This window comes from Pimephales promelas, chromosome 23, assembly GCF_988280905.1.
Source record: "Pimephales promelas chromosome 23, fPimPro1.hap1.1, whole genome shotgun sequence".
Lineage (NCBI taxonomy): Eukaryota > Metazoa > Chordata > Actinopteri > Cypriniformes > Leuciscidae > Pimephales > Pimephales promelas.
In genome coordinates, this window is record NC_142791.1 from 10,559,019 (window position 1) to 10,574,884 (window position 15,866).

Consider the following 15,866-nt stretch of genomic DNA (forward strand, 5'->3'; position numbering starts at 1 on the left):
GAAAACAACAGCAAGTCATTGTCACTTTATAAATAATTAAGTTAAAATGAATAAAGTTTAAATACCTGCATATTTCTGAATGCCTCCTCTATGCTTTTATAGAAATACATCTTAAGTTACATTTTTAATGTAACTGAGTACAGGAATTAACCGTAATCTGAATACTTGAACAAAGCATATAACCAAAAAAAGCTTGTAATATTTCTACAGAATGTGGTGAACCCCAATATGGAGGGATCTATTGACTCGGTGGGCTCTCACCAGGCTGACAACAACAGAGCCAGACATTCATCTGTGACTTCAATCAGTGTTTCTGCCGCCACACTGACACTGGCCTTTGCACTGGTCAATCAGGTTCTGTAAACACAACCTGACTCTACAACACCAGGAAGCATCTGAAGGATTCTTCTGACCTCAATCAAAGAACTTCTCTAAACTGACATTGATCTTTCTCTCTCTCTCTTAGTGTGTGTGTATGTGTGTATCACACGCCATCATTTAAAAAACCAGTCGAAACAAAAAACAACAAATCCTTAAAGGGAGCTTCAAAAAGACTAGAAATACCACTGCCCCGTCCAAGAGAAAGGGAGGAACCACCAGCGTTGTTGAGAAGGAACACAGAGAATTTCTATAATCTTCTTCTCTTGCCAGGAGAAAAGTAGCCCACGATGTTCTCTCATATTATAATGGACAGATGATTGAGGATATGCTGTAAAACGCAGCCAGGCGATCATGTGACCCATTGATGACTCTCTCTGTATATTTACCTAGAGATATAAAGTAACCATGATAAAAAACATCACTATTTGCTATCCCCTGCATACATCAGTACAATATTGCTCACTGCCTTGATCATTACCAAATAATTTTATGTAAATGTTTCTTTTGTTCAAAGAAAAAAAATATATACAGCATATTGATGAAATCTCAATTTGTGCTCTTTTTAATTTCTCAAATTTGTTTCCAACGAACTACAAAGATTCATCAGCGACACGATTGGAACAAACAATTTGGCAAGACTTGGTCCATACTGCCCTGTGTAAAATGTGTATAATGATGTTTGTAAGTATATGAGATTATTTGAGAAAATGTCAAGCTTTTTCCTGTTTTATCTCTAAAGAACCTTTAGCATGTGCTGGAAAGCCGAGAGACGCGGGGAACACGGAAAAAAAGTGGAGAGCCACGTGAAACGCATCACCATGGAGAGCCGTCAGTGCCAATGATGTTAGTCTTAGGCTGTTATTATGTGTAATCATTTCTTTCTTGCCAAAAGACTTGGATTATATTCAAAGAAAAGTGCTCCAGGGAGAGTGGAACAAAAGATCCATTTGCGGAGAGGGACAATTGTTGGTGTATTTTATAGTGTGCAATCTATCGTGTGGCCTTACTTTTTTGTCTTTGCTCTGTTCCTCTCTCTTATGTAATGGTTTCAGACCATACCACTTGCAGATTTGGCGCCGTCCGACTGAGATGATTTTAGACGTTCAAAAATAGCAGCTCCTATGACTCAAAAACGTCTTGGTTTATTTGTGATGTTTTAAAATTGAGGCAAGATGAAGGCTCAAGAATGTGTCAGAAATATTTGTTTAAATCTGAATAAAAACATCCTAGTAATGTCTCGAAGAGTCATGACTGCACCATTTATTTCAAAACTACGTTAGGTCAGAGTGATTATCTTGGAATAACTTTTGAAAAGCTTAGTTTAACCTAAAATTACATATTTAAAGTCAACATGAAATGAAAATTGACCCCGTTTAACACAACGCATTCTCACCCAAAGGCGTCACCTTTGACCATGCTTCAATATTTGACGTTTTAGGCGCCCTTTAGCGTCACTTACATGACACGATCCTACGGCGTCATCTAACTGACGCTAAAGGAAAGCGTCAGTTAGAGGACGCGGTTAGGTTTAGGTGTGGGGTGGGGGTAGGGTACACGCGATCCTAGGGCGTCATCTAACTGACGCTAAAGGGCGCCTAAAGCGTCAGATATTGAAGCATGTCCAAATGCTTCCCAAGGCAGTTCAGTTAAGTGACGCCTTGGGGGTGAGAATGGGCTGTTTAACATTATTCTAAGAGAAAAAAAAAATACAACCAACTTACTTTTCGTCTGAAACTTTTATATAATCTAATTTAGTACAAAATGTGTATTTGGCGTGCTGTCCGAGAAGAGGGCTCCGAGCTTGGAATTTGGCCTGAACCCAGAGCACTCTCCCCCCAATCCCTGGCTGGGATAGGAATAATTGAGAATAAGGAGTTGGAGTTGAGGAGGGATGCTGGAAAAAGCATCTTGGAACAGAGGTAATTCAGCTCTTTATATAAGCCTCCTCTCGCTGCCTCTCTCGGGTAGATTATGTGAAGAAAGAAAGAAAGAAAGAAAGAAAGAAAGAACGTAGCCTACGCAATTTATATTCACAATACTTACTATAATATAATTTATATTTTTTTATTGCATTTGTATTAGTTGTTTGAAGAGTAAAAAAAAAAAAAAAAAAAAACGGTGTGAAAGTTGGTCAGACTAAAAAGGGAAAAATATAATAATTCGGTTGGTCCTAATTTGACAGGATCGGTCGGGTTACGGCAAACAAGAATATTTTTAAGGATGTCCTAATAAAGCATAAAAATTATATATTTGCCAAGATTTAGGACACTAAATAATTCTACTTTTAAATGTGCATTCCATGTCGAAATGTCTGTTTTTGTTTTGGTATGTATGATCCAGCCCACTGTCAATTCAACCAATAATATTTCGACACCACAGATTGACAGTTGGTGGAAAATACAGCGTATTTCAGCCACGGAAGCCAGAAAACGAACTGAGTCAGGGATCGTGGATTCTATCTTTCCTAAAAAGCCTTTGCAATAAAAACATTAAAAATGTTTCAAATTAGCTGATCAACTTTCGGTGTATGGCTATTCACTTTTCATTGTCAATTGCATTCATTCCTGTTGCAATCCCGCCGAATCTGAGGAAGAGGGGGTGGGGGAAACTACTCTCTCCAATACTTTGAATTTTGAGTGCCAATATTACATACTACAACTTTAAATATCATGAACCAAACCAGCTATAAGGTGAATCACAACAAACTTTGATTTGAATCAAAAAAGACAAAGGTTTGCTTTAAGGAAAATAACTTAAATCCCATTTTGCTGCTGAATCATAGGTAATGTACATTTGAACCAGGAATTTCACTGTTAAAAATAATAATAAAGTTATAATAATGCATGCTGATGGCTTCAACAAAACCATATCATTGATTAACAACCTTGTAGCTTACAGTAGGTTTGTATTTAACCATTCTTGTTAAAAATCAATTCCTTTAAGGAGAAAATAAATGAGATTGTGTTGACCATTTTAACCCATAGCAAACTTGCATTCATTCTGGCTCAATTCTGGTATGTAATGCTTACTTTTCACAATCCAAACAAGTCCTAGCCAGCCTTTTCCCCCTCTTAACATCCAGTTTTACTTTAAAATACATGACATTAATGTGGCAAAATGGGTTGCATTTGACATTCACTTTAAATGTTTTTTTTTTTTTTTTTGTTAAGACTGTCGCTCTGTAAAAACAGCTGTACTAAAAAAATAAATAAATACATTTTAAAAAAAGAAAAGAAAAAAAAAACAGCCCCCCAGAAATCTGCTCAAGGTCTGATGATAATCCCTGGCAGTTATGAATGAAAATCAACACATAAACACATGGGTGTTGTCCCTGCGAGATGTTTGCTGCCAAAGTCCTTGCCAGGAGTAGCAATTCAGCTGCTTTTATTATTGTATGATGCTTTGGCTTATCTGCTGCTGGAGCAAAATGGGGTATTTTTCTTCTCTAAGATCATTAATGCATTTTATCTTTCTAATTTGTCATTTAGCTTACACTTTTCGCCAAAGTGACAGAAAAATTCTTGCAAATGCTCACACTGTCAGTTGAACAACATGTCTTCATTGAGAATGTAACAATGAATAATTATTGAGACAGTCCTTCTGGGGTTGAATGGGGGTTAAATGTCTTGTTCGAGAGCAACGATTTTGACATTTCAAGTTACCAGCCCAGTCCCCAGGACTGCATATCCACCAACTTAATTAAAATATATACCCAAGATGCTGCATATATTTATCTATTTCCTGTTTGCCATCTTAATGTCCTTCATCAGTGAGTTCCCATCTGCTCCACTTCCTCCATCATCCAGCCATCACGTTTACCTCTCTTCACTAATTTGTCTCAAAACATGACAGCTAATTAATATGTTCTATAGGCCCACATCTGCTGTTCAACTACAAGGGGAGTTTAGAACTAGATCCTTATGCCAGTAAAACTTTATAATTTTTTTTTATTTTTCATTTTTAGTTCACTTTGAAATTATTTGTTGATACGTTTTAGCTAACCTCAAGGGCATCCAAGATGGAGGTGTCTTTGTTTTCTGAAAAACACAGAGATTTTGGAAGTTTTACTTGTCACTAAACATATTTAGATATATCGAAATCGTCTTCCATTGCGATTTCCCATATATCTAAATATGTTTAGCGATGCTAAATTATTACACACTGTAGTAAGGGAAAACTCAAGTTTGCCTCATTGCTAAGCAACTAGAACACAGGGATTATATTAATTGTCTAATCCATGCAGTAGCACCATCCTGAAAACCTAAGGCAGTTCGGATAGACAAAAGTGGCTGATTAGAGAATATACACTGCATGAGGCCAAGATACTGTATGGTGTCACCTATACTGCCAGATTTTGAGGCTACTGACACGGGCAGCTCTGGGGAAAAATGTTCAAAACATTTTACATTTTGGAATCTGATTTTGAGTTGATCCATCATAAATATACGATGCTGCCTTGTAAAATGTTTAGGCAGTGAGGCATCTCACTATACCCAGCTGACAGGAAACATTCTCAGAACTTTGGCTAATGTGCTGGCTAGGTTAAGATAACATTTTTGATATGTTCAAGAACATTAAAAAATAAATGTTACTACAATGTTTGCAGAATGATAAAATGGAACGTTTTGTTAACATTCACATAACATTTATAAAACATTATAAAGAAGTGAACGTTAGCAAAACTTTCTTAGAACATATTTTAGTTAGTGTGGCAGAGCTGTACTCTGGCTTTTGGTCAAAATTGCGGCATATTTCAATGAAAGCACCCCATTTAAATAACTGTGTGAACATTTCTGTCACTTTTAAATTGGAGTCCCTGAGTGCTGAATTCTTGAACAATATTATATTAGGTGCTCTATTATGGAGACGAGAAACATGTATGCGGCTAATAAAGCTGATACAAAAAGGTGACATTGAGGAAGAACTCAATAGGTTGGAAATTACCCAGCTCAGTGGGCAGATGGGCTTTTGACAGAAATATTGAGCTCCAGCAGGCTGAAATGAGTGGACCAGAATAGGCAAAAGAGCAGCAAATGTAGAAAATCAAATCACCAGCTGACAGGTTTGTCATCCCAAGGGAAGGACAACGTACACAAGCACTAGAACAAACATTATCTTTGCAGGTGGGTGGGAAAACATTAAAATAGTCCATGATAGAGATATGCTGTCTGCATGACAAAGATATGCACATTGCTCTGACAGGTCAGTAAAAGCTCATTTCTAGTAGTGCATTGGAAGACCAAAGGGGCCTTCGGGGATGACGGCAGTAATTATCATCGTGGCACGACAACGTTTTATAGTGGAGATGGAAATGTCAAGAAAGACCTCATAGAAAAAAAAAAGGGTCTCAACCTTTGACTAGCGGCAACAGGTGCTTCACAGCAATCTTCACAAGAGGAAGTATCGACTGAAAGACTACAAAAGGACCGACTTGGGCATAAAAGGTTTGATTTACCCATAAAAGCTGATAAAAAGCTGAATCCCCATGAACTGAGACTGATTAAAACATGATATATGTGTCTTGACCCACGTGAAGCATTGGCAGTATAACAGCTATGCTCTGATTGGTCATTAGAGATTGTATACACGTCATAGTGAATAAGAGGGTATGACAAACACTTAAGCTACACTGAAACACATTTTTAGGTGTTGCAGACTTGATTTCTCACTGTGAAAATGTCTAAAAGGTTATGCTGAGTCATTAGGCTCTTTAGTGCTAAATGGATGTTGAGAAAATGAGACAAGAAAGAGGACCTTACGGTAGGCTCAACCCTGTATCACACGAAATACGTTCTGAGGAAACTATTTAGCAAATCGCAATTACGTTACATGCCAACATATAAGCAGTGCTATTACGTTGGTCCTTAACCTAATATGTCTCATTGTTAATATGTAGGTATTAATACGTTATTTTCAAAGATATAAAACGTACGTTTTTGTACGTTTGGATAGATGCTAAAACGTATAATATGGACGTATTTGCAACATTTAAACAGCTACAGTTTTTACAGCTACAAAGCGTTAACTATTTACGTATATTTCATATAACGATATCTGTATACTTTCACTTTTAAAGATAAATGTAACAAGATCCCTTAATCCTACTCCCAAAACCTAAACATATTCATTTTATACAGCATATAAAAAAGATCAAACATAATGGACAGAGATGTGTAGGTAAATGAGTTTTAGCATTAAAATATATTTTGAGCCTCTAATCCTCGTTAACGACTTTTGATAACGTTATAACATTACCAAAAGTCGTTCACATCGCAGTCCTCTGGCAGTATTATAGTAGTTGTGTATGAGGTACAGATCAGAATTAAAGTTATTAACGTTAATCCATGAAAATGTTAATCTGATTTCGGTTCGCTCTCTGAAGGCGCGCGCTCTTCTCCATTTCAAATGTTCAAATGTACTCAAATGGAGAAAAAAAAAAAACCTTGGGAGAAACCAGACTCAGTCGGAGGGCCAACGAAGGAACAGTGTATGATCCGGGCAGCGTTACAAGTCAAATTGGATCGGAACATTTAGAGTATTAATCCATTTCCATCTGGTTGGAAGTCGAAGTAATCACGCTGGTATGGAGACGAGTTGTTGAGGATCAGTGCCGATGGCTGACGCGTCGATGAGGCCTTTACAGGGCAAATGAGGCTGGCACTAGAGGGTCCCTCGGGATAAACAGAGAGACTAATATTAGCGTAGACGCCATCCGTCTTATGATGTACCAAGTACATCACGATTTACGGGACGAGTTTCTGGTTCTGGCTGATCTAAACTATAAAGTCTAATAGAGAATTATTGAAGTCTATAGTGTGCTATGTGAATTCCAGGCCAAATAGTTTTAGAACTGACAGAGTATGTCTCTTGCCGGAAAGATTAGGAAGATTGTTCCAGAGTTTTGGTACTAAATAGGAAAAGGATCTGCAGCCAGCAGGCGATTTTGATATTCTATTATCAACTGGCTGGAATTTCGAGATTGCAATAGGCGTGAAGGGCTATAATGTGTTAAGAACTTGCTCAAGTACTGAGGAGCTAAAAACTTTAGTGCTTTGTAAGTAATCAGCAATAGTTTAAAATAAATGTATGCAATGTTTAATAGGCAGCCAATGCAGTGTTGACAGGACCAGGCTAATATGGTCATATTTCCTGCTTCTAGTAGAACTCAAGCTGCTGCTTTTTGAACTAGATGTAGTTTGTTTATTAAGCGTGCAGGGCAACCACCCAGTAGATAATAATAATTAGAATCTCTGTTTTTTTTTCAGAATTTAGTAGTAGGAAATTACTAGTCATCCCATTTTTTTACATCAGCTATGTATTCCGTTAATTTTGTGAATTGGTAAGTTTCGTTGGTGAATTGGTTTTGAAGAAATAAACAGCTGAGTATCATCGGCATATTACTAATGTTTAAGCTAATTCCATGTTTCCAAATGATATCTCCTAATGGTAACATGTACAGAGTGAACAGCAGCGGTCCTAGTACTGAGCCTTGTGGTACGCCATACTGAACTTGTGATCGGTAAGACATCTCTTCATTTAATGCTACAAACTGATAATGGTCAGATAAGTATGATTTAAACCATGCAAATGCAATTCCAGTTGGTAGACGGAACATAGTTTTCTAAGATGATAAGAGCAAATCATTTTTGACTCTAATGAGAGCTGTCTCAGTACTATGGTACTGTCTAAATCCTGACAGAAAAGGCAGATTCAAGGCCTATAATTAAATAATTTTGTATGATCAAGTTGTGTTTTTTAAACAAGTGGTTGTATCATAGCCAGCTTAAAGGTTTTTGGCACATATCCTAGAGACACTGACAAATTAATTATATTGAGAATAGGATCTATGACATCTGGAAGCATCTCTTACAATAGCTTAGTCGGTATAGGGTCTAACATACAAGTTGTTGATTTAGATGAATTAACGAGTTTGCAGAATTCTTCCTCTCCTATAGCAACAAATGAACCAAATTTTTCCTCAGGGAGACTACAATGCACTGCCTGATGTGACACTGTAGTAGATGGTTGCACAGTAATAATTTTGTCCCTGATTTTATCAATCTTATAAGTGAAGAAGGTTATAAAGTCATTACTGCTGTGTTTCTTGGACACTTCTGGGCTTGAAGCTTTCATTTTCGTTAGTTTAGCCACTGTTTCAAATAAATACCAAGGCTTATGTTTATTTTCTTCAAATAGGGTTGAAGAATAAGCAGATTAAGGCCTCTCTGTAAGCAATCGAGCTCTCCTTCCATGAAATCCGAAATACCTCAAGTTTAATTTTCTTTCAGCTACACTCCATTTTTCTGGCTGTTCTCTCAAGGACCTGGCTGTGCTCGCTGTACCACGGCGTTGGACTATTTTCTTTAAGCGCAACGGAGCAACTGCATCTAAAGTCCTGGAAAAGAGAGAGTTAAAGGTTTCTGTCACAATATCGAGTTCTTCTAAGATATCCGGGATGCTGAGATGATGAAACTGATTAGGACAATTATTGATAAAGCAATCTTTAGTCGCAGAAGTTATTGATCTAACATACTGTATTTATAACACAGAGTTGTCTTTGCTGCTTTGGCCAAGTCAAGTTTACAAATCAGCTGTAAGGGGTTTGTCTACTTATAATGGGGAGGAGAGAGCGCTCAGTGCACATAGCAGACATTAGCCGAACAACTACAAAAAGAGCGATGGCAGATAAAAAACAAAAGAGGAAAATGTTTGCAGAACTTAAAATTAAACAAAGGCGTTTCAAACCCATACAGCAACATATGCTGCCCCAGAAAAGGCCCACATGCCAGTGGATTCCACATGGCCCATACGGGCTGGATCTGGTCCGAAACCATGATTTAAACCCTTTCAATAAATTAACCACTATAATATATGCATTCTTTTTTTTATGTTTTTCATACAAAAGAGAAAAATGCATAAATATTGCTCTCTCTCATTATGCTTCTAGTCTGTAATGTGTTCAGCACAGAGTAAATGACATGGCAGATACTGTGATCGTGGAGGGTGACTTTGTAAAGCCAATTAATGGCAGAGTATTTGATCAGAGCTTTAACCATCATTCATTACTCCCATACTGCTCTCCTAACCCTTCCATTAATTAGCTTTTATTAATGTGAGCAGTCAGGGGACTGTTCAGCCCCCAGGGCTAAAGCATTTAGAGCAATCAGCAGCCATGAATGTGAATGATGCAGAGTCGAGATGAATAATTTACAAAGTACGCATAAGAACAAGATCATTCTTGGCCTGGCTCATCCTGCAGAAAAAAAAGGTTTTGTCATTTCAACACTGATGCTGGGACAAAATAATCCTAAATTGGAGTTCATCTCAGATGTCAGTCAGTGAACTTTTGTGTGCTCAAAAGCAGCCATTACCAAAAGGGTCCTTGCTCAGATACAGTGCTGCTAGAACATGTTGAGTTTATTAGGATTAACACTGAAATAGTGGGGAAAAAAGTTAGGTGTAGTCGGATGTTCATACAGGAAGTTATTCATAAATTTTAAAGTGCACTTTTTATTAAGTGCACAGTATTTTGGTAATGGACAAAAGATTACTGATCCCACCTTTAATAAGCCCAATTAAGCAGCATTATTTTTTTTACAGCCTGGTACAAAAAATGGTTTTGGTCTCGATAGCTAATTTATAGCTAAACTGTGAGAGGGGTGTTTTTTTGTTTGTTTTTGTTTTTTACAACTCATCTGTTTAAATTATATTAAGCCTTAAAGTTCTGTATAATTAAGGGAGTGGCCAATTGAGTGACAGGTGGTGACAAAGACCAACAATGAAATTAAGAGTAGGTCCACTTTTGAACACCAGTCATAAAACTATAGCCATATTAAAGCTTCATTTTACAAGGGGTAGGTCATCTCACGAGGGCCGCCTTGTTGAGATCACGACACATACACAATTGAACAAATCATGGCTGACTGCAAATATTAATTGCATCAAAAACTGTAGACATCCACACCACTAGGTGACAGTAAAAGTCCTCGATGACTTTCACATCTACCAGTCTGGCATAGTAAACAGAAAATACTAACACTGTGGCTGAATCGGAAATTGCCCCCTTAAAGGGATAGTTCACTTTGAAATACATTTTTGGTATGTTTTAGTTTAGCTCAAGATGTAGGTGTTTGTTTCCACAGTAGTTTCAATTTTGATATTTTTAGGTCAAACCGTTCGTGTCTATCAGTCCAAGTGCAAATTAAACATGATTTAATGACTTGTAAATGTAAGTACACATTGATGGCATAAGACACGAAACGAGCAGTTTGTGTGAGGAAAAAAAACAGTATTTATATTTTTACCTCTTGTAACTACAGCCATGTCCAAGTGATCTGACGGCCCTTGAGGTAAGCTAAAACATACAAAAACTTCATTTCAAAGTGAACTATCCCTTTAAAAGCTCAATCACTATTCCCAATGTAAGTCCACTAATACCGTTCACTTGAAGGAGTGAATAAAAAGAAGTGAGCAAATTCGGACAGCCGTTGAGTGTACATTGGTTGTACACTTGTTATTTCGTTGTATTGTGGGATTGAATGAATGCACTCAACAACGTCCACTATATAGGGGGTGATATCTGATTCAGTCTGTGCAATGACTTAATCAATAATACAGTAGATTTTATTTAAGTAGTATTAACCTTAAAAGAGTCATCTACATTTTTCAATATTATGTGCTTCAGATCGTTTTCCATTTCATGCAGGACCATATTTTGGAAACGAAGCCATTTGATTGACAAAAATCACATGAATATTGGGCTACATGAACACTCATGAGACAAAAACACTTGTGAAATATCATAGCAATGGTAAGATTTTGAGTAGAGAAACAAACGCTTCCTGAAATCACAAAACAACGAGTTTTAAATAAATGAGACAATTAAAAAAGTAAAATAAAAAACATATTAAATATGCATGTCCCAGTGCATGCTGGGAACTACAAAGCACCTTACAGTACACCTACTACAAGAGCAATCTGGTATTAAATGTTTTGCACAAATGTAACAGCTTGTGGATCAACCCATCTAAGGTTCAAATCAATAACTTGCCAACTCAGATATTTAACCAATACAGTGCTCAGAAATACAAAAACCATGCAAAGAACTCTACTATAGTTTATTGTAATGTACTAAGCTGTGGATCACATTGGTCATCTGCCATCATTCTTATCTTTTATCCAGACATTACCTCAATTAAGAAGCCTTTAGCATGTTGTTGTCAATGAAGGAGAGCACTTGACCTTGCCGTCAACATTAATTAGGCTTAATGTGTTTGACACACTGTGTATACATCTCAAATTATCATGTTACAGTCTGATATAACCTTTAGTCGGCCTCAGAAATCCCGACACAGCTATGCACTGGCTCAATAAGAGCTGCCAGGTAATGAGTTACCCAGTTAGACACCGACAGCTGCTCCCATCTGACCGGAGCCGAAACGAGACGAGACGAGGGAACAGAAAGGTGTCCGAGAGGGTGATAAAAAGAGATGAGGTGCACCAGCAGAGAGGACGATGAAAGGAGAACTTTAAAAAGCACAATTATAGGTATGACTTGTCTAGAGAGGAGAGTAGCACAATGGTTATTGTAGTGCCATTTAGCTGTTGCCTTCGTAGATTAAATTAGCATGGCCATGTTAGAACTTTTTTATTTGAGCGAGCGCTCGAGCTGACCCTTTTTAACCTTGCTGGAGTTTAATTCAATTAAATCAGCCATATAATTGTTAAAATTCTTATTATAAAACGGTTAGTTCCAATCCTTGATTCTGATTGGTCAATAGCTGTGCTTTATTCATGATAAAACACATCTATGACAACTTCACCCAACGGTTCTATTTGTCACTGCGCAACACTGCATTTCTGTTTTTATTTGAGCTTTCATGCATGTTACACATTGGAACGTTGTTGCTGGTCACAGTCAGGGCCAATTTTTTTTTAGTGGAAGGAAGGTTTTTGGTGATTTTACTTCATGAAAGTTGCACTAATACATTTATTGTGTGGTAACCGTTTTATAAAAGCAATATTAGCCTCTCGTACCTTATTAATTACATATAAAACAATGTAGGTGAAAATTAATCATTTGCAATCATGGCCAAACATATAGTGCGCAAATGTTTGTGTGTTATTTAGTGTTGCCTTTTTGTCTCATATCAGGTCTATCAGAATTTGAATAAATTTGAATAAAATTGAATTCAAAACAATATCGAATTATTAATACATTATCCGGTAGAGTGCAGAGGCCAAATTGTGCAAGCAATGTATAATTTTGCAGAAATGCACCGCACACGTGTATTTCCAATAAGCCTGGATTGAATTTATTACTTGCAGAATTCAAAAAAGGCATCATAAATTACCCATTTACATTTGAAGAGTTCAGATGCAAAAGCCTCTAAATGCCATTTGAAATTTTCTTCTAAAATGACCATTTTTATCAAGCTTGTATATTTAAGTTCAGTAATTTCACTTAAATGACAATTAATAGGTAATCTTCATTGCCATTTAAGTGAAATTACTGAACTTCATTTATTCCCAGTAATATAATATCAGAAGCTTAGATTTGTTTGCCAGGTTTTGTTATCATGAAATGGTCAGTCATAGCAAAAATGATCAGACCCCTTTTTATACTGGATATAGTCAAAGAGAGGTCACAAAAGCCCACAATGCGTTAAAATGTTTGTCTTTGTATTAGAAAATGACAGTGTACTTGTTCGACAATCTAGTTAAATATGTGCAGATCACATACTGTTATGGTATAAATGATCAGAACACCATGTCTTCTCTTAACAAGGCCTGCATCTAATGGTTTTCAGAGCCAGACAGAGTACTTGAAATAACCCTCTCATGTTGAAAGAAAGGCTCACAGCTTTTTTCTCCTCTGTGTATCTCGGAGATCATTTTCACAGATAATGAGATTTGTTAACTTGGGAGATCAATAGAAAAGCCAGACTGTTTCCGCTTCTGCATGGAAAGAGTTTTGACCTAAACAGTGAAACCTTTAAAGACCATTTGTCATTATGCACAGAGCAAATGTGCATATAGCAGTAGCATGTGGTGGTCTTCAGAAATGGTGAGGTAAGCTTTCTGATTCTGGGATATGATTTTATTTTGGCCTTCGTAAAATGACAAAATAAAGATGTCTGTTATTTTGGCAAAACATTCTCTCAACTTCCCTCTCCTTCAGATCACTTGGACGTGACTCTGATTACAAGAGGTAAAAACGATAGAAATACTGTTTTCTTTCTCACATAAACCGCTCGTTTGGTGTCTTAGGCCATCAATGCGTACTTACATTTGAGTCATTAAATCATGTTTATTTTAGACTTCTCTGTGCATGCTCTTTTAGGAGGACCCCATACAATTCCATTATATGACTGACACACAAGAACGGGTTGACCTAAAAATATCAAAATTGAAAATACTGTGGAAACAAAGACATCTACATCTCGGATGCCCTTGAGGTAAGCTAAAACATATCAAAAAATAATTTCAAAGAGAACTATACCTTTAAAGGTACTTTCATATTACAGTACAACGCAGATATGTATTAGGCCATTAGGGCTTGCACTGCAGCAGTACGCTTGTCTGTGTGGTTGGCCAACATAAAGAGACAAATCACATATCATCAAAAGGCTGTATTTTCTGACTTAAAGAAATAATTCACTAAAAATGAAAATTCAAATCAAATTAAACAGTTGACGGACATCCCTGACTTCCATAGGATTTTTTTTCCTACTATGGAAGTCGGGGTCCATCAACTGTCTGTTTATAGACATTCTTCAAAACATTTTCCTTTGTGTTCAGCAGAAGAAAGAAATTAAAAATTGTAGAAAATTAGTCATTGTGAAGAAAATATATTAGCCACATTAAAGATCAACAATTTTGATGGTTTGTGTGGGTATATGTGTTCAAACAATATATATTTGTGCTATTAAATAAATCTGTAATTGTAACGTCATTAATATTAATTAAAGTCTAGTTTTATTGACTTGATTGATTCTGTACAGTAAATTTAAGATACACAATCAGAATAATAATTTAAAGTTATTTTAATTTGTTTTTAAAGCTGCACTTCATAGCTTTTTTTTTTTGGTGTTAAAAAATATCCGAAATACATATTTGATAAAATACATAACCAGCATTCAAAACTATCTGCTTGCATTAGCTCGATTCAAAGCGGTAAGCGGTGATTTCTGCGGGAGATCCGAGCAAGTCTTTGCGTCATTACGTCACATCTGTACACATAAAAAAGGAGTCTCGGCTAGTATAAGCTATATTGTGTGTGAGGATGCTGGAGGCGGAGATTTATAGCCTTTTCTCACAGCACTTTTTATAATTAAACTTATCAATTTGTTGGTGAATCCAGAAAGGTTCAAATGGCAATCACCAGTGACCACAGATTCATCCGCTGTAAAATGCAAAAGACTTTGGACTTCTGAGTGGCTATAAAAAAAAGAGACTGCAGCCTTTATGAAACCTCTTATGTTGGTCATACTTCCAAAAACAATAATCTGTGATTCTGAATGCCAGTATCCACACCGGCGCAGTGACTGACAGCTGCACATTCTCCTCAAACATTGTATTCATCCACACCGTGCTGTGTCGAGGGTGTTGAAGTACAACTCATGTAAAGTTGATAATTCCACGAATTAATGCAATTTCAGATTTCAAACAAAGATGGCAACAAAAGAGGAAAAACGGTGGACTGTAGCTTTAATTAAAGTAATTATATGGCTAAAGCTCAACAGTTTTAGTAGAATTTACATGTTTGGTTACCCCTCCCCTCTCCCCCTGTCTGTTGGGGGGGCATCAAAATAAAGTTGATATTAGCTGATATTAAGCAGACAGTCTACTAATACTCTGACTGGTAGGTGACACGTACAGTAGTTGCAAAGTACTTTTATTAGGTAGAATGTCTTAAGTTGACTATTGAACTGAACTTTTGCTGCAAGGTTTAAGGACAACGAAGCCTTTAATATTTTGTACTTAATAAAATAATATAAAGTTCATCTCAAATGTACTAAATGAGAACAAAGAAATCCAAAAGTAATCTGCAAAGTAATTAAATTGATCTAACCCAACAAATTAAAAATGAGAGTTATATAAACTTGATGCTTTAACAGTAAATCAAATTTAAAACCATCTCTAAACCAAACTCATTAAAAAAAATACAATCTTCACCTTTGTTTTTATTGTAAAGAACACGTAAACATGATGGTACAAGAGCTGCTAACAGATGGTATGAGTCATCGGGGCCAGAACACCACTTGAGGAGCAGCGATTCACTAACATACGGGAGTAACACCTCAAAAGCAGGAGCGCTGCAGACTGACTCAGTGCTATAGTTTTCGGTCTCATTCCAAAAAGATTGGTTCATCCACCAAGTTAAATCTGCAGTAATTTCCCAAGGATTTTTTTTTTTTTTTGTGAGTGTTGTTTTTGCTCGCAGATGGTGTTCTTCTCTGATTGAACAGCTTATGGTCCTTAAA

The 15,866-nt window shown here is 36.6% G+C and overlaps 1 protein-coding gene and 1 long non-coding RNA gene across 2 annotated transcripts in view; one reads left to right on the top strand and one right to left on the bottom strand.

Annotated features, from left to right (window-relative positions):
- The window catches only part of gfra2b (GDNF family receptor alpha 2b), a 49,998-nt gene extending 48,380 nt beyond the window's left edge, over positions 1-1,618 (top strand). The window contains exon 9 of the mRNA XM_039677833.2: positions 211-1,618. Coding sequence (XP_039533767.1) covers positions 211-363 — 153 coding nt within the window. The 3' untranslated portion in view covers positions 364-1,618. The remainder of the gene's footprint in view (positions 1-210) is intronic.
- The window catches only part of LOC148969403 (uncharacterized), a 232,314-nt gene that overhangs the window by 178,152 nt on the left and 38,296 nt on the right, over positions 1-15,866 (bottom strand). The gene's annotated exons all lie outside the window — the stretch shown is intronic.